We start from the raw sequence: 20,985 nt of genomic DNA on the forward strand, positions 1-20,985 counted from the left end.
TAATATTGATTTTTCTCGAATGTTTCAACTGTTAGAAAAGGAACAATTGACTTCCCCAAGAACAAAAGTGTTTGAAAGAATTTTCCTCCTCTTAACAGTCAGGGGGATTGTGTTCTGTGCTATAATTATACCAATTATTGCAACTTTATTGCCAGCAGGAGGAAGATTAAAGATTGATTTATTGATGGAATATCTTTTACCGTTGACTGTACAATTTGAGAATGTTTGTCTCTCTGATAACGATAAGAAACAGCGCAGTATGATCTGCGCATTAGCTACATCTACTGGGTGATCAGAAATTAAGATCGACTGAGTCGTGGAATCGTGTAACGTTTCGTTAACAGGGAACAATTTATTAAACTATGATCTGACGTGTGATTTTACAACGTTTACTTTACAGCCTCGCAGTCCTTATTGTTTCTCCTTACAAAATAATCCGAAGTCTTAGTGTCTCTATGAATTCTCTCTTCGCAAATTATATATCTACAATAACCGTTAAAAAGTTTCAAGGGAACTGGGTATACACGGGACAATTAGTATACTACAAGTATAGGAGATTGTGCGAATCACAGATCCTTTTTTTGAGAATATCTATGAGCTTTTTAGGACAGGATAAAGGTGTAAAAATATATATATATATAAATGCAATCTTCTCGCTGTAATTTCTTGTGAAACGTCCCGCCATGACGAACGGCGATCGATCGATAACATTTCGATACGATATACTCCCCCACCCTATCAATAAATAGAAATTGTACAAAAATCGGGATTCGACTTTCATCGGCTTTTTCCGGTGAGGATCGTGCCTATAAAAGTTCAGTTCGTTTATAGCCGAGCTCTGCCCTCGAGGATGTCGTTGTACAGATGCTCCGTAAGTTTCATGTAAACACCAGAGTTATCCAGGAAATAAACTGGGTCCGTTATCTGCGGACAAAAGCCAGAATCAATGTTTACGTACAAAGAGTGGAGAAAGTACAATAAAGATTACCTTTTTGATGTTGAAACCGTCCATCTGAAGATCCTTCTTCTTCAACTTGAATGTACCTGTAGAATCAGATGATTATTAATCTGATTGATATTGTGAATAATAGGTACACTGCAGGGCAGTGGCGCACCCAGGATGTAATCTTTGTTTGGGGGGGCCGAGTTGAACCCAGCCCTAGGTTTTGCGTGATGACCTTTTTTTTAAGCCAAAATATCTATCAACGGTACCCAGGGCTATTCCGCGATTTTAATTTTGGAAGCTGAACATTTTTTTATTGGTGGGGGAGACTTGGCCCCCTGGCTCCCCCCCCCCTGTGGGTGCGCCACTGCTGCAGGGGTGTGCGGCTACCCAAGCCTCGGATCAATTCGGGCAATGGTCAGGTCGGGATCCCGAAAGTTTACAAAGTTCGGGTACCCGAAATGGCAGTTAAAGTTGGGACAAGTGTGCGATCAAATCAGCGTTTAGTACACGGTGTTTACTACAAATCGAAATATTGTTACAACCGATGATTGGACATCTTAACCCTTAGCACTCCAGCCTAATGATTCATATAGTACACCAACAACTCCAGCACTATATTAGTAAGCAAACTAGTCTTGTCGCCGTAGCAGCGACAGTGGTTTTAAAGTTAATATTTCAAATATCGCATTATCGGCGAAAACGGAGTGAAAGGGTTAATATGCACAGAGTTATTTATCGCTGCTTTAATCACAGACTTGCCCCAACTTTAACTTCGAGTATCCAAATATTGCTTTAATATAACTTTCGGCACCCAGAACCGACTGCCATTTCCGGTACCCGCACACCCCTGGTACACTGACATCATTGTGTCGAATAAATCGTGAGATAATTACCGGTAATTGGCAATTCCGATAAGACTCGAACAAAAACGGGCCTGGCGTAAGATGGCAATGCCTTCTTCACACCCTCCGCCATTTCCTTGATGTTCAAAGTGTTCTCCGGGTCGTAAACAGCTGCCATACCGGCTTTCCCTTCGACGTGAGGTACCTAGCAATTACACGACATATTTGTAAAACGATGGTTTCTCAAAAAAGAATTGCCTGTTCTCCACTGACAATCACCTCGACACCATAAACGGCCGCGTCCTTCAACCCAATCACGTTGCTGACGATGGCCTCAACTTCCGAAGTAGCAACGTTCTCGCCACGCCACCTACGATCATTATGGCACTGGTTAAAAACGTCGAAAATGATGGGAGAACCTCGAAGCGTATACTTTCCGCAATTAGTGGGCTATTATTTGGGAACGACATTCGTTCGTGAATGAACGGTGTCCTGGTCAGACTATGTACGATCATGGAAATAGTGAATAGGCTTGCCTGTAGGTGTCACCGGTCCTATCCTTGAAGTAGAAGTAGCCCAATTCATCCATAACCAAAATATCACCTGTTGCGAAAAACGCGGTTTAATCATGGCTCTCGGGGGTCTCCTACGAAATAAACCGTTTTTGTTTTAACCAATCACCGACCAGAATTGAAGACCCGGTCGCCCTTCCGGAATACGTCGCGCAGGATCTTCTGCTCGGACGCGTTTTTGTCCGCGTAACCGGAGAAGTCGTTTAGTACCTTCTTTGGGTTTATCTTGCCCACGAAGATGCCTGGCTCACCTGCAACAACAACAAACACTCAAGAAAATTCCTCGTTCACTGAACAAATACAGTAATCCCGCGATCTAAGCTCGTTCGTCTACCCTTTCCACTGGCGGCATACCCCGCGAGGGGCCAAGAAGCTCCAGCTGCCTCGGTCGCCAAGCGGTATAAACATGCCAGGGTATATTGGTGTGAACCACTACTAATCCAATTACAAAACTTCTTTATTTTTCATTATTTTTTAATGGGAATTTCACCAATTTATTTGTGGCATTTTTATGATTAAAATCACACTAAATACGATCTAATTTCTACCGTATTTAGTGGTTTAATTGATGGTATGGAGTAACTTTAGTAGCTCTAGATATTTAGGACATATAAGAGAATAGCGAGCGAAGAAGAAGACAAACAGCGACCGCAACGATCGGCAAAAATTAATAACTCATTGTAGTATTCAAAATATCAATGCGATGCTAACTGTTTCAATTTTAACTTTCTTCTTACATGTATATGATAAATTATAAATTATGCTTTACATGTATAGTAAATATGAGCCTGTACAAGAGGAATTGCAGTGAACCACAGTAATTTTCAGATACTTTTAAAACTTTTTTAACCCCTTGCCGTATTTTAACGAGTCACACTCGTCATATGAAGATTTTAAACAAAATCTATCAAATATGAATTTTACGCTTTTCTTTTTAAATGAAATAAAATTTGGTTTCAATTTTTACCATCTTTAAACGTTTGTAGCTCATTGCAGCGTCAACCGATTTTTTATATTTTTTAAATTTTCAATATGGTCCCACAAAAAAAAGTTAAAAATTCAACTTTTAGTATTTTTTCAACAATTCCGATCAATTGCAATTTTGAAAAAAATTTCTTTTCACATCCTTTAGTAAACTAATTGCTCTAGTTTCCCAAAAAAGTTCAAATCGTATAGTACAATATTTAAAAAGTTATCGTCTTCTTTAGAGTGATCTTAAACTTTTGTCCGTGAAATACGCGTGTACATGTAATGACGTATTTAGATTCTATTGACACTATTGATTAGACTCTATTTAGCACCAATCACGCGAGATGAGAAGTCAGGCATTATGGATATAGGTGTTCGGCGTCGGAAAACGTTAGTTGCAGGTCGCAGAACATATTCAATCAGCCTACCAGGTTTGCAACGCACGCACAAGCCGTCGGGTCCTCTGACAGGTTCTCCAGTTTCCTCGTCCACTTTTAACAGAGCCACAGGGTACAAGGAACCCGCACAAAGTGGCACGAACCCCACCGCGCCAATTTTATTATCGATATTCACTGTAAAAAATAAGACAGACATAACAAATATTAACGATCTTTTAGGGGTGTTTTTCAAAGGTATTTTAACGATTTAGGTCGATAAATTTGAACTAATTTTTGTAAGATTTTAGGAAAAAGTACTATACTTTTCCTATCTTCGTGCGTATTTCGTCTGAAGTGTCTTGATCCCTCATAGTTAGTTAGTACTTTTTTGAAAATGCCTTCTGCAGTTTTCAAGAAAATCGAAAATTTTCACGTCGAAAGTGTCCCGTGTTTTAACACTAAACCTACCAAGCATTAAAAATATTATATCTGGTAAATATTGCCTTGTAAAAATGGCAACACTAAATTTTATATTAAGATTGTCTGTAATTTTCAATATAATAGATACTTGGACGAACTTATTTGCCAACTCAATAGTATTTTCCATAAATGGATTTTTATAATTTCGATAATTGGAAAATATAAAACTGGTCATTTGACCGTGGTAGATTTAGTGTTAACGGTAATACCAATACAGTTCTAACGCGAATTTTTTCAAGTACGGTAACATAGTTTTAACACTTATCTCGACAACCAATTAGAGCAGGGTTGTAGCTGCTCGTTTACAATAATTTCTTTAGTGGTTTTGTGCGCTTTTCTAAAAATTAGAAATATGTATATTTCAAATTACCGAGATTAGAGTTTCCTTCGGTGGCACCGTAGAATTCACCAATTTGAGTGACGTTGTATCTTTCAACGAATGGTTTCCAGATGTGAGGTCGGAGCCCGTTTCCGAATATCAGACGAACTTTGTGCTTCCTGTCGCAGGGATTCGGTGGTACCGTGAGCAAGTATCGACATATCTCGCCGATGTATTGAGCAACCTATTAAACAATAATCTCATGCAACGACAAACATTTTACATTTTCCTAGTAAAACTAGTGAGTGTAAAAAGTATTCGTACGCCCTTTAAAATAGAATAACTTTTTTATAATTGTACCAAACGAACTGATTTCTTATAAACAATTAGAAGCATTAGTTTACGAAATGATACGCAAAAAAGATTTTCCAAAAATTATAATTTACAAGGTTACATGCGAAAATAAAAAAGGTATTTCTTATAACTGTTTTATCTAGACCCTTAAAGGAAATTTAAAATATATGTTTTGTAGATCTACACACATGCTGAAAATTTCATTGAAATCGATTAACATACACATGAGCTACAAGCGCTTAAAAATGGTGAAAATCGTAGTTTTACACGACTTTTGATCAGTTTCTGCTTAAAATTCACAGAATCGTACATCTTTCGATGCGTCAACCGATTTCGATGAAATTTTCAGTATGTGTATAACTAATATAACAATATGTGTATAAATTTTCATTAAGGGCCCAAATAAAAAAATTTTTAAAAATGCCTTTTTTACTTTTGCATGTATCCTCGTAAATCATAATTTTCGGAAAATCTTGTTTGCATATCATTTCGTAAACCAATACTTCTAATTGATTATAAAAAATCAGGTCGTATGGTACAATTATAAAAAAGTTTTTAAAAGGTGTACGAATACTTTTTACAGTCACTGTATATTCATCAGACTGGCAATGATGGTCAGTATTATAATTATAAAATGACACGTCTTAAGTTTGTAATTTTTCTTGTTCACACCTTACTATTCTGTGTTTGGTGCACGTGTACAGGATCACCACTCAACCATTGCGTAACAACGAGAAAAACAAGTTTCATTTGGTTTTCAGAAACTAATTCTGTTTATTGTTGAATAGATATATTTTAATTTTATAATAATTATTACTTTACTGAACCCTACAAAATTTCTCTGAATGTCCATTCTTTGTTCGCTAATATTGGGTTGGCAAGAAAGTAATTTCGCTATTTTAAAATGAAATAAAACCAATCTTTTTATTCAAGCAATGTATATCAATGAATAGCAATGAATGAAATCACACTTATTGTTAATGAAATCACAAATTTAATTTGTTTTTATTGCACCTTAAAATACCGATATTACTTTCTTGCCAACCCAATATATTAATTTATAGTCTTAATGTTAAATACGAAAGGTTTTAAATAATCTACATCCGTTTTTAAACGGCCAAACGTTAACCAGCTGCAGAGGACCCAAAATGGAACAACTTTTACCCCTATCACTTTTTTTTCCTTTTTTTTTATCCGAAGGTCATACAAAAAAGTTTATTTAATAAAAAAGATGCCCCTACTTATTTTAAACTAAACAAAGGAAAAACCATCAAGATTCATCTTTGGAGTCCTGAGATATTTAATTTTATGTAAACTCAAAAAATGATGGTTTTTTGCAATTATCTGGAAATCAAGGCCGAAACAAAAAAAGTGATAGGGGTAAAAGTTGTTCAATTTGGGGTCCTCTACAGCTGGTTAACGTTTGGCCGTTTGAAAACGGATGACCCTGTATATATTTTGGTTGGCTACATAAGGGTTAACTGACCACCATAGCCCCATTCTCCCCTACAACCAATTCCAAGCTTTCTCCGAATTTGAAATAAAATTCATTCGAGTGACCTTACAGTGCATTCGTAATGGACACAGTCTGGCCAGAATTTCGAAGCGCTGAATCTCCTGCGAAGCACCACTGTCACGCCCATCAACAATGCCTGGCCAACTCCGATAAGTCCGCCCGCGGTGTGATAAAGTGGCAGCGAATTATAAATTCGATCGGTCGAACGAAGGTTCAACATGTAATGTACTCCGCACGACATAAGCATGTATCTACAACAAAAGGTCTTGCTTAGTCACTGACATGACGAGTACATAGTCCGCTAGACAAAGTTGGACAAAAATTTAATCAACCATTGACGACTTTTCTACTTCAATCGTTAATCGCAATTAACAATTAATCTCCTAGTTTGGGATGATCGATTAATGATTAACTATCTGAAATTTCGAAATGAAATACGGAATCAAAACCGTATGAATACTGAAAAAAATGTAAACTGAGTTTAGGTGTATTTTCATTTGGTCTATATACAATACAAACTCTGTTTACGTGCTTTTATGTTTTTTTTCGATGATTTCTTTTTTTAATCAACGATTGACGATTCACTTCATCAATCGATTGATCCAATCGTCGATTTTTCGATGATTTCATTTTTAAATCAACGATTGACGATTAGCTTCATTAATCGATTGAATCAATCGTCGATTTTTCGACGATTTCTTTTTTTAATCGTACACATTAATCAAACAATCGTGACTAAAATTTTAATCGATTAATGCCCAATTCTGTCGCTAGATAAAACAAATTTAAATCTACTCGTTACATTTTGTGTACCGCTAAAAATGACGAGGACAACGAAGCTTCTAATTCTAGGCTCACTTGACTCATTCTAACAGCGTGAAACGTTATTGCAAAGCGTCAAATAAAACAATTTCATTGAAGGTACAACAGATTTAAGAAATGTTCATTTACATCACTTTAACAATTTCTAAAGGCAAAATCGTGTGCGAATTTTACGGAAATCATTCATGAAAAGAAATTGCTAAGAAAGTGAATTGAACTTTCTTCTTTGTTTGGATCAATAACCGGAACAGCAACTCCTCATCGAATTGTTACAGTCATTATCGATGACTCAATAAAAGCTTTGTGCTCATGTAAGCACCCGCAATTTATCAACACCCAATTAAAAGTCAGAACGCGATGCGTTCATAAATGATTATTCAATCAGAGATTACCTTAACCTTAACCGTTCAATTGGCCCATTGTTTCTACTAATATCTTCTATCCAAAGGTTAATTCAGATCCAAAGGTTGTCTCGATAATGTCGAGTAGCCGAAGATGAAGCTTATCTTGTTTTGCTCGATGAAATTTTGGTGAAAATACCTGAGATTAGTGATGACTGCGGCCTTTGGCAGGCCAGTAGTTCCTGACGTGTAGATGTAGATCAATTTATCACGAGGCGTACCACGAGAGATCTCTTCGAAGAGAGGTGTCGGATCTACGTTGCGAATTTCTGTGTTTAGATCAATCGCACCCTCCAGGCGCTCTGTGTCCGGTAGTTCCGACCATTGGTACAAAGTTAGGCCTGGGATTTTGTCTTTGATGTCACGAATTGCTGAAAGAAACCAGGAAGTAGAATTGGTTGATCATGATCAAACGCGTCAGACGATTCCTATTTAACAGCACGCGTGTTCGCTGCATTTTCAAACTCTATTTTGTCGGAAACCGTAATACCGAAAATTTTTGCTTATTCTTTTATAGATTTTTTCCACTCTAAATTCAACCTTTAGCAAACCAATTTCACCCATTAAGATTATTTAAAATTTATTACTAGACTGCGGATCTTTATGCATCTATAGCTCCTGAAAATTTTCACAAAAAAGGGTAGAATTTAAAATTCTACAGAATTTAGTACAATTTTTATTTGCTTCAGATCTGCAGAGGTTACTACCACTGGAAATAAGATTCTATCTCATTCCACTTTCTTAAAATTTGTCTACATAAATTGAAAATTGCATAAACATCCGCAGTCAACATATTTATTACACTTGACCGCATCTTCCTTTAGTTCAGAACTCAAGTTCAGAACTCCCTGCTGTGTGACGTTCGACACAAGTGAACGGTGTGATGGCTGCGAGGGAAACACTCGATACTAAATACGTTTCAATAAATACATATGTACTTTCACTAATAATCAATAAAAAAGTGGCTACAATGCATATACCATGTCTACACACAGTTTTCGTACATTACAACGAATTCGTAATTACTATACTGCGGATCGTTATACAAAATAAAAATTGTCTGCATTCATTTCAAGAAATAGAAACCAAATTGAATGTTATTTCTTCCCTCAATGATTTTTATAGAGAAGAGAAATCATATATTGACATCTGCAATTTTTAAAATATTTCAACAATTCTGAATTTAATCTACTCAATTTTACTATAAATGCATAAAGTTCTGCAGTCTAGTAATTACCTTTAAATAAGTATTTGATGTACATATTTGTAATACTTTAAATATTGAATTTCTTAACAATTAATTTACATATAATTTGATTTCTTTTACAAAAACATACTTAAAAATACTTTATTTGCTGAAGTAATGCAAGAAGGTGTATTTGATTTGGAAAAGGGTGAATTTGGAGTGCAGAAACGTATGTAGAATCATCCCCTGCTCGTTTGTACTACGATTTTCGGCCCACCCTGTATAGAATTGTTCGAAATGTGTTCGCGATTGTTGAAAAATGGAAATATCAAGTATGACATTCACTTATGACAGAAATGAATCAGTTGAAGCAATAGAGAGATTGAAAAAATTCAAGAGAAGATCGACTTATTACTTGCTCATGAAAATTCTTAAATGTTCAGTTTCGCCTACATTATCATTGAAAGAAAATTTACATTTGGTTCCTGTTCCTTGTATCTCTTGCATAAGTTGTGCATCTAAAGTTGTGCATTAATGAATAATTATGGTGTGCTCAAACATTGTGATGATTCAACGTTTGTATAACTCATTATACATACGATTGACAATTTGCTGTCGAGTCTGAACGAACAGTAATCACGAAAGCAAAGAGCGTAACCAATCAATAATAAATCGATCGGAAGATACCTTTACGAATGCTTCGAACGAAGTCGGGCATTTGAATATTCTACGTACGTACTTTCGTGTGAAGCACGTAATGGTAAAAGATATTCTAATTCGTAACTACTTGATAACAGTATCGTAGAAAATTAACATAAAATCTCTGGATTACAAGATGTAAATTTTAGATTCATCCAAATTACAGCAAAAAGCATTTACCTGACAAACTAAATAGAACAATTTAATTCAGCTTAAACCATTTCTGGCCAGTTTGCATTCTTTAGTATGACCTTGGAACAACGAATGGATTTTGTAATAGTTTTAGAAGAATATTAAACAATTGTTAGAAGAAATATATGTATACAGGGTAAGTCACCTAACATTGCTACCTCAAATATCTTTGTTGTTTTGAAAGATACTTCAAATGTCTGAAGGACAAAGTTGAATGGTAAAATGGGGCTCGTACCGATATCGGATAGCCCGATATAGCTGATAGACCGATATAGGAAAGATATCAATAATTAATGTTTTTCTTAATCTATTAATCAGCATCAATAAACGACGTCTGTTATTCCTGTTATACAACAGACGCGTCCTAATGTGATCGATAGCAGGTCATCTAACTTATTGGTTTCTTCAATGATTATACACTAATGAATGCATGTCGATGAACTCACCATCTGTAAACTCCGAGCCAAAAATCACTGCCTTGCAGTCAGCCGCCTTCATACTGTGCACCAACACATCGTGACGAAGATTCGTGTTAATGAGCGCGCTCACGTAGCCAGCTTTGCTCAAACCTAGCCACGTGCCCACGTATTCGGGTCGACTTTCCATGATCAAAGCGACCCTGCTTCCTCGTGTCAATGATGTCGAACCAAAGTATCTTCCTAGCCGGTTGCTGTACTCTTCCAGCTGCATCACGATGCAATCATGTTAGTGAATAATAAGAATTTTCATTATCGAATAACGGTACCGAATGCCAGCTGCTAACAGGCTAAATCGATTAATCATCTCTCGGGTTTTCGCTGATTCTATTGCTCTGTTAGCAAATCATCGACAAGATTAAGAACTTACCTCTTGATAGGTCCATTCTCTGTTCTCGAAGATGTAGGCGATTTTATCAGGATTAGCGGCAGCGTAACTGGAGAACACCTTCGCCACCGTAAGTTCTCGCGTTTCCCACCACCATAAGAGAATATTGACGCGGATGAACCTATACGCACCCCTATAGCCAGAAAAATTGGTCTCATAATTACTGTTTTCAATTTTCCTATATTTAACAAGATACCGAATATTAATTGACTCGAACCAAAAATAAATAATCAAAATTTCTTGTGCAGGGCGTTTCTAATAGATTCCTATTAGAGAAGAAAAAAGAAAGTTATATGAACATAGGTCCGGAAACGATTGGTTTCCGAGTTATTAAAGTTTTTGTGCCACAATTCTCGTCACATCGTCTTAGAGAAAATGTTCAATATGTCCTCCTGTCTCGATACACGACTCAGCTCGTCGTCTCACACACGACACGCGTACGGCAAAGTAAACTATTGAAATAAATTGTAAACAAGGATAGTACACCTCGATAACGTAAACACAGACCGGCGATTACTTCAAAAACATTGTTGATGCCTTTCAACGGGCCTTTAAGACGATGTGACGAGAATTGTGGCACAGAAACTTTAATAACTCGGAAACAAATCTTTTCCGGACCTACGGTAAGGAGCATAACTGATTCCACACACTTTAAATCAGAACAACTTCTTTATGAATGGACCAAACGACTTCAATTTCTCTGTAAGGCTAGAAGAATTAGTTTAGTAAATGATGTGTAAGAAACATGTTGAAAAAATGCATTTGGACGGAATTGTGAAAAACAATAGTAAAAATTGATTTTTACAACTTTTTTAGCTGAGCCAATAACGAAAATTCAAAAGATGTGTCTGTCCAATTCTTGCTTTCGACGATGAAATATCGACGATGAAACGAAACGATATTTCTGCTTCGGAAGATCGCAAGATTGGCAACTATTCTCTGATTAGGAAGATCAGAAATGCACAGGAGCGAAGATTGACAGGAAATTTGTTCTATGAAACGATATCCTCGGCGAAGTCGTAAGGGAATTAGAATTAATGACGGTTAGAATAGATTCAATCCCATAGATTCTACGCGACACATTTCTGTTATGGGAAAGGGGTCAGTCGGAAAAGGATTGAATGAAACGATTAGATGGGAAGCTAATTGGGGTACGGTCGATGACGACGCTCGTATATTTTCTGGATCGGTAGTAACGTGTCCTTTCCCCTACCACGTTCCCCTAATGTCACATCCTCTCCTCTTGGAATCAATTGGTTAATGTCGCGGCACGACACGCGCGTGACATGTGTCACACGAATACAACCTTTCCGTCATTGCTCCTTTGACACTTGTCTGATCGCGGTTCTATTAGCCGAAGTGTCTAAAAATTCTCCTTCACCGTATCCGAATGTGTTTGCTACCGATCCGGCAATTTTCTGTTCGATCAATCGCTACCTGGACCCAACAAACTCGTAATATACAGGGTGTCTCACAAGATATTATCACCTTGATTTACGTCATTATTATTATTCGCAGCGGGAAATGTTTTGATGGAGATTAAATGGTTTCAAGATATGCACGTACTAATATTATTTGTTTTTTTGTAGACGGACGAGTCAAACGCTTATGAAGATCGACTTTTGGAGTCTCAAATCGAACCAATCGATTCAGCTGTTTATTCTATATGAAAAGGTATTTATCCACGTACGTCGAAAAATTATTATATTAGTTTGGGCGATATTTTAATTTCAATATTCCTAAGATCATTTGAAAGAACCTGCTAGTAAATACACCTTACCTCGCCGGCTTTCTGAGCAAGCAGAAGTCCTAGAAGCGAAATGCATAGAAGCATTCATTCTACCGTTTACAACAGCTATTTTACTTTTGAAATTGTTTTTAGAGGCAGCCTAAACCATGACTGATCCACCTCCCTGAGCTCTTCGCGACGTGATCTTTCTTTCATTCCCCAAATGTCTCCACGCACTATTTTTTTGAATGAATATTTCGGCAAATTTTCGTCTTAGCGTCAATATGACGCTTTTGTAATGGCGGTTTTCGCACAAACATTTCTGATATTTAAACCTTCCAGAATGTGCAATCCACTTTCTTACAAGACTGGAATCACAGTTCAAGTTAAATCGACTCACAATTTTAGACGAAGAAGTTCCAGTTTTTGATATGTCCCTTAAAACTGCACGTTTTACAGTTGACGAAAATCGTGTAGGTCGCCCTTATCGCTTGATATTCCCGTAATTAAATATGATTTATTTTATAAATATATTTTTATAAATTCTGAGTTTATAAATATTCACAGCTCAAATCTCCTTGTTTTGAAATATTGAATACTACATTGCACGAAGAAGAAATAACAAGAAACTGTTAACATAGAAAAGTGGATTCTTGGAAATAATAATGAAAAAATACAGGAAATGTGTGAGTTTATAATTATCCACAGCACTGCATAATTTCAATCATTGTAAAAGAAGTAATCTGAAATTTGTCATTTGGATAGACTCGGTAGTTTTAGTGTTGCGATGTGGTTCTTGTTCTATCTCCGAGACATTAGACAATGTAGTGAGCGTGTGCATATAATTTATAAATCATAAATTAATTATAAAGTCTATTTTACTGCAAAGAAAAACTCCACAAAAGGCAAAATTAACAACAGTAACCTTCGAAGATCAATATGCAACAACATAGCTAATTATCGTATAATTGCTCGAGAAACTATCGTCGTCACATGCAACAGAAAATGTAAAATCTCCAGGATCAGAAATTTTTTGACCTGAGGTATAATACTTTTCTGAAATTATATTCTCTGCGTGGGAGGCTTCTGGACAGTGTAAAAATAGGGGACGCCAGAAAAAGAATCAGAAGTGGAAAAGTTTAAATGAACGTTACAAAGTGATGCATAAGAGGTGTGCATATAATTTGGAATTGAAATTAACAACAGTAGCCTTCGAGGATCAGAATGAAGGCCTGATATGCAGCAAAATTCTATTAGTTTGACAACTAAATTCGCGACCTTCTGTTTTGTAATTCTTTTATTGTATCATTATAACCTCGTTCAGTGACCATTCCTTTTGAACTGTATATCAGCATCAGAATTTTTCGATTAATTTGATATAAAATACTCGTGCTTAAAAGATACATATAAATGACTTTGTTTGAGAAAATGTGGAGGTCGAGAACTTGGTTGCCAACTTAATATTTTCTCGGAAGTATTTTCAGCAGAGTATGAAAATACAGTTAGAAATGTCAATGAAAGCTCTGAAAAAAGTTGACTCAAGGTTACACGAGGGAGATGTGCAGTACGAAAGTGTGTAATGAAAGATCGGCATGCAGCAATTGATTACAGAATAGTTGCTCAAGAATCCACTAAGTGCAAGAAATTTGTCAATCGTCGTTGCCATGCTATTCCAAAGTGTCAAGGAGGTGGAGGTTGAAAAGGAAGGTCTGGAAAGGTAGGACCAGTGTCCCTGAAAGATTACGCCTTTGTCAAAGCTCTCGTGTCACGGTGAGCATACGACACTAGCGGCCGGCCCCTTTCAGCGCTTCCACGGTGATTAAATGAAGTCAAATAAAATAACGAAGCGCACTGCGTGCTGCCTAGGTGTATAAGGATAAGCCGCAGCTACGGTACATTGCTCGCGGTTTCGTTCGCATGCATTAACCCCGGCGCTGTTGACTCATTTCCGTGCATAAGATGTTAGAGCAAGAAAGTATTGAAAACAACAAGAAATTCTCAAGATACTTAATACTTCGTTATGTTAGTTATTAATAAAAGGATCCACGTGGTTGGAGTCCAAATTTTGTATATACATGTACGTTTATCACAGTGAAAGGTTTGATACTAACTGGTACATATTGTTTTACCAAAATAACACGATTGTAAAATACATAAAACTGATTATTTAACCGAGAGTGGCAGGTTGAATGTCAATGCCTCTGAGATAAATTAGATTGAAGATAGATTACCGAAGTGCTTGTTATTATTTTTAACAATCTCACGCTATCTGTGGCTTCTGGTATCACAATCATTTGGATAAATGCAGGAATTATAAATAAGATAAATTATATTGTCCTCGTCAATGTTTTCGATAAGTCAAACACTAATTGAAATTGCACCTATGAAACCTTGCATCTTACAATTTTCCGATACATCTTGAATGCATTCAATTCTGCGGTTTAGAAACGAAGGTTTGCAAGTGTGGCTGTTCATTAATTGCCCTAAATGACGTAAGAACTTACAAATAGACTGATAGACTACTTGTTAACGCGTAGAATATATGCCTGCAAAAGTAGACTGAAGAGAATGCCATCTACCATTTAATTTCGTTCGAGGACACGTCTCCACTATTCATAAATAAATAATGATGCTTTCTGATTCATAGCTGATGAAAACAGTTCGTCTATAATATTACGTTTAACTATAGCATTTATTGTTCGCTGGATTTTGTTCTTGCACACTGTATGTATGTATGTATGTATTTCATTAATTTGTGTTTACTTTGCGAAATTTATCTCAATCTCAATTTTCAATATAAATTGACTGATTATTCTCGATTTATCGGTTTACTTTACAATGATTTTATTATATTGATTGTTACAAAAACAATATTGCGATAATTATTATCATTTATGCAGTAACATCCATCATTAGTCATATCTAGACTGCGGATCTTTATTCAAGATTAAAATATCTACATGAATTATAACTAAACTGCGGATTTTATGCATTTATGATAAAAATCGGTACGCTCAATTTAAAGCAGGAGTCATATTAAAAAGATTTAAGGACATGAGTGTATTAGTTTCAGTTTAACAAGATAATTATGAGAAGAACAAATTTTTTATTTAGTTCCTGTGTCTTGAAATACATGTAAATATTTTTTATTTTGGATAAAGATCCGCAGTCTAATTATAACAAATTATAATGGAATACAAATTTATTTTCTGTCTTAATATATGTTTAATAGGTCGAATACAATACAACGGTAGTTTGAAATTCCTCTAAGCTTTTTACTGCTTTAAATTACAACTAATAATTTTTTCCATAAATACATAAAGATCCGCACAGTCTAGTCATATCAAATATTGATACATTCGAAACATTTTTCCGAAATGCCTCGAGAAAAGTGGAGACTAAATTATGAAAGTCTCTATAAGAGACCGCGTCGCGCTCGCCATCTCACGGCGAGCGACCGTACTAACATTTTCATCGTCGAAAGGACCGTGAAACATTTTGCAAACAATCCTGAACGCTCGCAAAAGCTACCGACAAAAGTCACAGTGTTTCAAGGAAGCTGCCGTAAAGATTTCAACGTGAAAAAATCTGTGGTCTCGTAGGGAAGCTGCGACGGGTACACCACTCCCGCGCAGGGCAATTGAGACCTCTGGGTGTTGCTATCCGAGCTGCGATAGACCAACGCTCAACAGAGCCTAAGCGCTGGTATCCATCGGCTCGTTCGCGAGCAAGGCCACGCGCGCAGATATTTACTCCTCCAGCGCACAGTGAACTGCATACATATGCTTCTCATAGCCAAAATAAAATTTTTCAAGTTTCATATTTTGAAAAATTTTATTCGAGTTTTATAAAAATATATCAAACATTATCTCTCCGATTATTTGCACGGTACTTCTGGATACGTTAAACTTTAAACATGTTTAAACAATCGTAATGTATTAATATTGGATATCACTGTATTCGGAAAAGTCTACAAAATCGTTTGCTGTAAGAACAATTGAATATCTTTCATAATAACATCACAATATTTGTTTAAAATTGAAAAATATATGTCTTTTTTTCAAATTCAAATTTCTCAAAAACTGTGCGTCTAGGATAAAAATTAAGGGCAGTTTCGGAAACATATAAAAAGTTGGAATTTGTTGGACCGTGTTATTTATTATTTTATTAAGATGGAATAAAAAAATAAGCTTTCCCGATAAAAAAAAAATAACGATCACCTTGAGAAAACTATGAAGAAAGAACCGCACAAAAGAAATTGTTGTTCTATGATATTCCTCTTTCGATACCATTTAAATTATGCCATAAATATTTTTTGTGCTTTTTGTGCTGAGACACCCTGTAGAATTGTTGAAAGTAGAAAAACTCTTTTGTAGGAAATGATTAAAAACAAATTTCTTAAGTCGGACATATACCATAATAAAAATAAACTCAATCCTGTTAATCTTATAAAGCAACACATGCTAGTCGCTTTTTATACTCGGTAGATTTAGTGTTAAACAACAGTTGCTTATATTTTCCCATCTTTGTCCGAATCGAAAAAAATAGCCGAAACGGTCCCCGTGTGCACATAAAGAAAATGTTCCAACAAGAGTTGTTCAGTAATTATACGATAATGAAGTAAAATAAAAAAATTATCAAAACGCTGTAGATGTAGCAAAATTGTTTACTTTTCATTAATCGATGCACCTTCGTGTCCTCTTCGAAAAGGTATTAAGGGTCTTAGGTTGAACAAGGATTCGTTTATCATTTATTGATAGACAGCGGATGTGTATGCAATTTTCCATTTTTGTACGCAAGTTTTAATTAAGATTTTAATTAATTAAGAAAGTGGAATCAAATAAAATCTTATTTCCAGTGGTAGTAGCTTTTTCTCTGAAATAAATATTTTAGCTATAAGAGTTAGCATAAAGATCCGCAGTCTACTTATGTATTAATTTTCAGCCGACTCCCATACGAGTCCGGGCACTGCGCGGCGCCCGACAACCTGTTGCAATCGCCTCGGGCTTGTTTCGCTTGGGACTCGACTAAATTGATCCGATAATCCGCGAGAAACAGACCGCGTTGAAATCATCGGCACTGGTTTCGCGAACTCCCCGAAAACGAAGTTGACCGCTGTTAATTCTTGAAACCCCGTCTACTAGGGGTCGGCGGGTACCCAAAATTCGGGTTCGGGTCAGGACCGGGGAATTTCACGTACACGAAGACGAAGCCGGGTCGGGAACCCGAAAATCTATAACGTTCGGATGCCCTAATATTATTTGGCAGGTCGGGTGGTATCTCAATCTGATTTTATACGCATTCTTCCAGATTTTTAAATATTTTCGTATTTTATGTAAATGAAATCAAATCTTAAAAATCTATATCAAGAAAAGGAAACAGTGCATAGCATTGTATGGAAACAATTTTATTTTAAATTTTTGTGAAGAAAAAACAACTTTTCAACTCCTGTTCCTTTTTGTAATTACTAGACTGCGGATCTTTAAGTTCTGCATCGATTGTGGGGGAAGCAGGAATAAAATAAAAATTGACTTCACCCCTTAAAATGACTTTGCTACGTTAAAAACAACATTACGATATTCTGAAATTTGTCTAATCCTTTACTGTTTTACCTTTCACCCAACCAATTTCTACACAAATGCATAAAGATCCGCTGTTTAGTAATTACTATACAATCCAATAGTCATTGGAGAAAGTGTAACATCCGATTTTATCGGATTCTGGTTCCCGACCCGACTTCGACTTCGGGTACCCAATATTTCCGGATACCCGCATGTCACTAATTTTACCCGACTTGAGTTATCAAAACCCGATCCGAGGCTCACTCCTACTGTTTACAACAACCTGATATTTGATTGAATTTTAAAAAGGTAATAGCAGTCTCTGTAAATGCTGTGACATTGAGTTAACACGACTGTCGATCGGACCATGTTTTGGTGAATTTGATTTGATTAAGATAAGTATTATATCAAAGAATTCGATGTCAGTAACTTTCATACCACTCCGGAAACAGTTATTGGATCTTAATCGATTTCTGAACAATGCACTCGCGGAACAAGGAAATGTTGCAGTTCCCGTATCAACGTCATTGAGATTGAATTCCTTTTCGACGATAAACCGTTCTTCCGTGCGTGATCAACGAGCGAAAAAGGATCAGCACGTGGCAACGATCATTTTGTTTTCCCAAGATAATCGTTGACAGACTGGTGCTAATTGAAATTTTTGTGAAACAATCCATATACAAAAGAATTTTTCAAATCGTATACAGTGGTCCATGAAAATTCGAAAAATATTCTGATGCCTAACTAAAGCTTTCAGTGGATACAATTCTATGACTTCGTTTTTATTCATTCATAAGTAAAGTGACACAACTTAAAATATATTTCTAAAACAAGTATAATAACAAATATATAAATTGTGGTGTAGTTTATAAGTAATGTACATGACAGTTAACCCAGTATCTAAATAACAACAAATTATTTTATATTTCTCAGTTGGCGATGTAGAATAAAAAAATTGGCAATTTTAGGTAATTTTGTTAAACACTTTTGCGGAACATTATACACATTTGCTTAACCGCAATACCGGCTGAAACTTGTGAGAGGCGGTCAGGAGAATTAATGTGAGATAGAGGACGTTGCAACATGTACATCATTGTAATTGCACACTACTGCGTTTCAATCGACGCCAGAACGTTGGAAAATTTTCCAACGTTTAGCTGCTTCCAGATTGTCGCAAATATTCATAACTAAAATTTATTTTCACCATCGTCCTTTACATGTATATCGCCGCGACTGTACATTATTATTTATCGTTATACTTGACGTTATCGCGCGTGTTACCGCTGCACGGTGAGGTAATTGGCCCAAAAATTCGGGAAAAAGTCGATTTTAAAATTTTTCGCAAGTATTGTTTTTTTTTTAGTATTGATTTGTTATTTTTTTTATTTAAACACCCGTGAAGAACTTTACTTAATCGAAAGTCAAGAGATTTTATAGCACGCTTTGTGTACGCTCTTAAACAGTCTCTGAAACAGCGTTCATTCATTAGTGATTTTCAAGTGTTTTAAGGAAATTGTGTAAATTCTTACATTGCAGAAGCTTTTCAAGTAAATATATACAGAGCACTTTTGCACAGATTTCATTTCGTGATCACCTAAATTAATATAGTTATTAATATTTGAACATAATCTCTCAATAATTCTGTATGTCTTTTTACGATTACAAAACTTCATTGACGATTTTGTTATACAATTGAGTGATATCCGATGCTCTTTCTGGTATCATTACATTCCAGAAAGGTTTGTGATCATCGTGCAAAAAGAATTAGTCCCAGATTTGCACAGATCGAACATTTACAACTAATTTAAGTAGAAATGAGCATCATCAGTCGCGGCGTATGTTTCCTCAAGAAAATTAATAATAAGAATTAAAAAATTATTTTAAATATATATTTACTTATTAAAAAGTTTCGTGATCTACATATTCAGTATTAAAATAATAAATTGCAATTTGCATAATTTTTTCCTGCTTTTCGGTGAAAGCTCTAGATTATCACGATTTAATAAACATCTACAAACGTCTATATATAAAATTCCTCCATTGTCGAGTGCGACTCAACATTAGAAAAAAGAAAAATGTAAGTAAACCGGGTTTTTATATTTATTTGGTTCTTCCTTTATTTATTTATCTTATTTCTTTAGTTTAAAAAAATATAAGTTCCACGTATATAAATTACAACGAAATTTGAGAGCTATATTTATTTAAAAAACACTTAAAATAGTAAGGAATTGTTGACAAAAAAATTGAAAAATAATTCGAAGTACAATGGGTTAATATGTATGTAGACTGAAACTATTTTTATATTCTTCTAGTGTTTCTACGGTTTTAAATAACACCGATTCATTTGTGTCATAAATGCATAAAATCCGCTGTCTATTCATTAATCCTCTCAAAAGGCTCATTACCGCGGTGAATTGTAATGGGAAAAGGTGTGAGAAACGTTAACTGGACAATTTCAATTAAAATTTTTTAATCAACCACCTGTGTTACTTATTTCCACGAAACACGAGAGTCTTGGAAGTCTACTACACGACATGCCCTTATCGCGATCGTTGTGTACACCAGTTTTATAAGTGAGCTACGGTCAACGAACGGGATTGTGAAAATATTTGATCACGAGGCCAGCCGAGCCGCTAAACTAAGATGCTATTATTGACGATCGCATTACAGGGAAACGAATCGCGAAACCTGGCTGCAATCAATGATTTATCTCTTTAATCTTTATGCGTCGTACACTTTCGAGCAGATACTAAACGGTGAAATATAAAAGTTACCAATATTTTTGAAGTGAAAACTTTTTCAGGCGCACCGCGTACACAATTGCTGAGCAGTGAATGTATCTGATCCGTCATGCTCCGTGGTGAAACGCTATTCGAGTAAGTTTTAGATATTTAGAGAGATTTTTAAATCCGAACTATTTACGTCGTATTTTAGTTATCACAAGCCCCCATTGTTTCTTTCTTAGATTATAATAATATTGAAAGGGTATTCATTTTGATACTAAAAATTAGACGGCGGAATAAAAAATTGTTGGAAAATGCCAATATATATGATTTCCCTATTAAAATCATTAAAGGAAAAAATAACGTTCAATTTGGTTTCTATTTCTTTCTATTTCTTAGAATCGATTACAATCGCCATAGAATATTTCACTTT

The 20,985-nt window shown here is 35.7% G+C and overlaps 1 protein-coding gene across 1 annotated transcript in view; it reads right to left on the bottom strand.

Moving 5' to 3' along the window:
* Positions 1 to 332: 332 nt before the first annotated feature.
* Positions 333 to 20,985, bottom strand: part of Fatp3 (Fatty acid transport protein 3) — a 29,119-nt gene continuing 8,466 nt past the window's right edge. The window contains exons 2-13 of the mRNA XM_076446465.1: positions 10,522 to 10,672; positions 10,122 to 10,359; positions 7,738 to 7,969; positions 6,425 to 6,626; positions 4,557 to 4,749; positions 3,758 to 3,901; positions 2,474 to 2,611; positions 2,325 to 2,391; positions 2,068 to 2,158; positions 1,840 to 1,993; positions 989 to 1,044; positions 333 to 924 (exon numbers count right to left, since the gene is read on the bottom strand). Of these exons, the coding sequence (XP_076302580.1) occupies positions 826 to 924; positions 989 to 1,044; positions 1,840 to 1,993; positions 2,068 to 2,158; positions 2,325 to 2,391; positions 2,474 to 2,611; positions 3,758 to 3,901; positions 4,557 to 4,749; positions 6,425 to 6,626; positions 7,738 to 7,969; positions 10,122 to 10,359; positions 10,522 to 10,672 (1,765 nt within the window). The 3' untranslated portion in view covers positions 333 to 825. The remainder of the gene's footprint in view (positions 925 to 988; positions 1,045 to 1,839; positions 1,994 to 2,067; positions 2,159 to 2,324; positions 2,392 to 2,473; positions 2,612 to 3,757; positions 3,902 to 4,556; positions 4,750 to 6,424; positions 6,627 to 7,737; positions 7,970 to 10,121; positions 10,360 to 10,521; positions 10,673 to 20,985) is intronic.

Source organism: Lasioglossum baleicum, chromosome 2 (assembly GCF_051020765.1).
Source record: "Lasioglossum baleicum chromosome 2, iyLasBale1, whole genome shotgun sequence".
In the NCBI taxonomy this organism is placed as follows: domain Eukaryota; kingdom Metazoa; phylum Arthropoda; class Insecta; order Hymenoptera; family Halictidae; genus Lasioglossum; species Lasioglossum baleicum.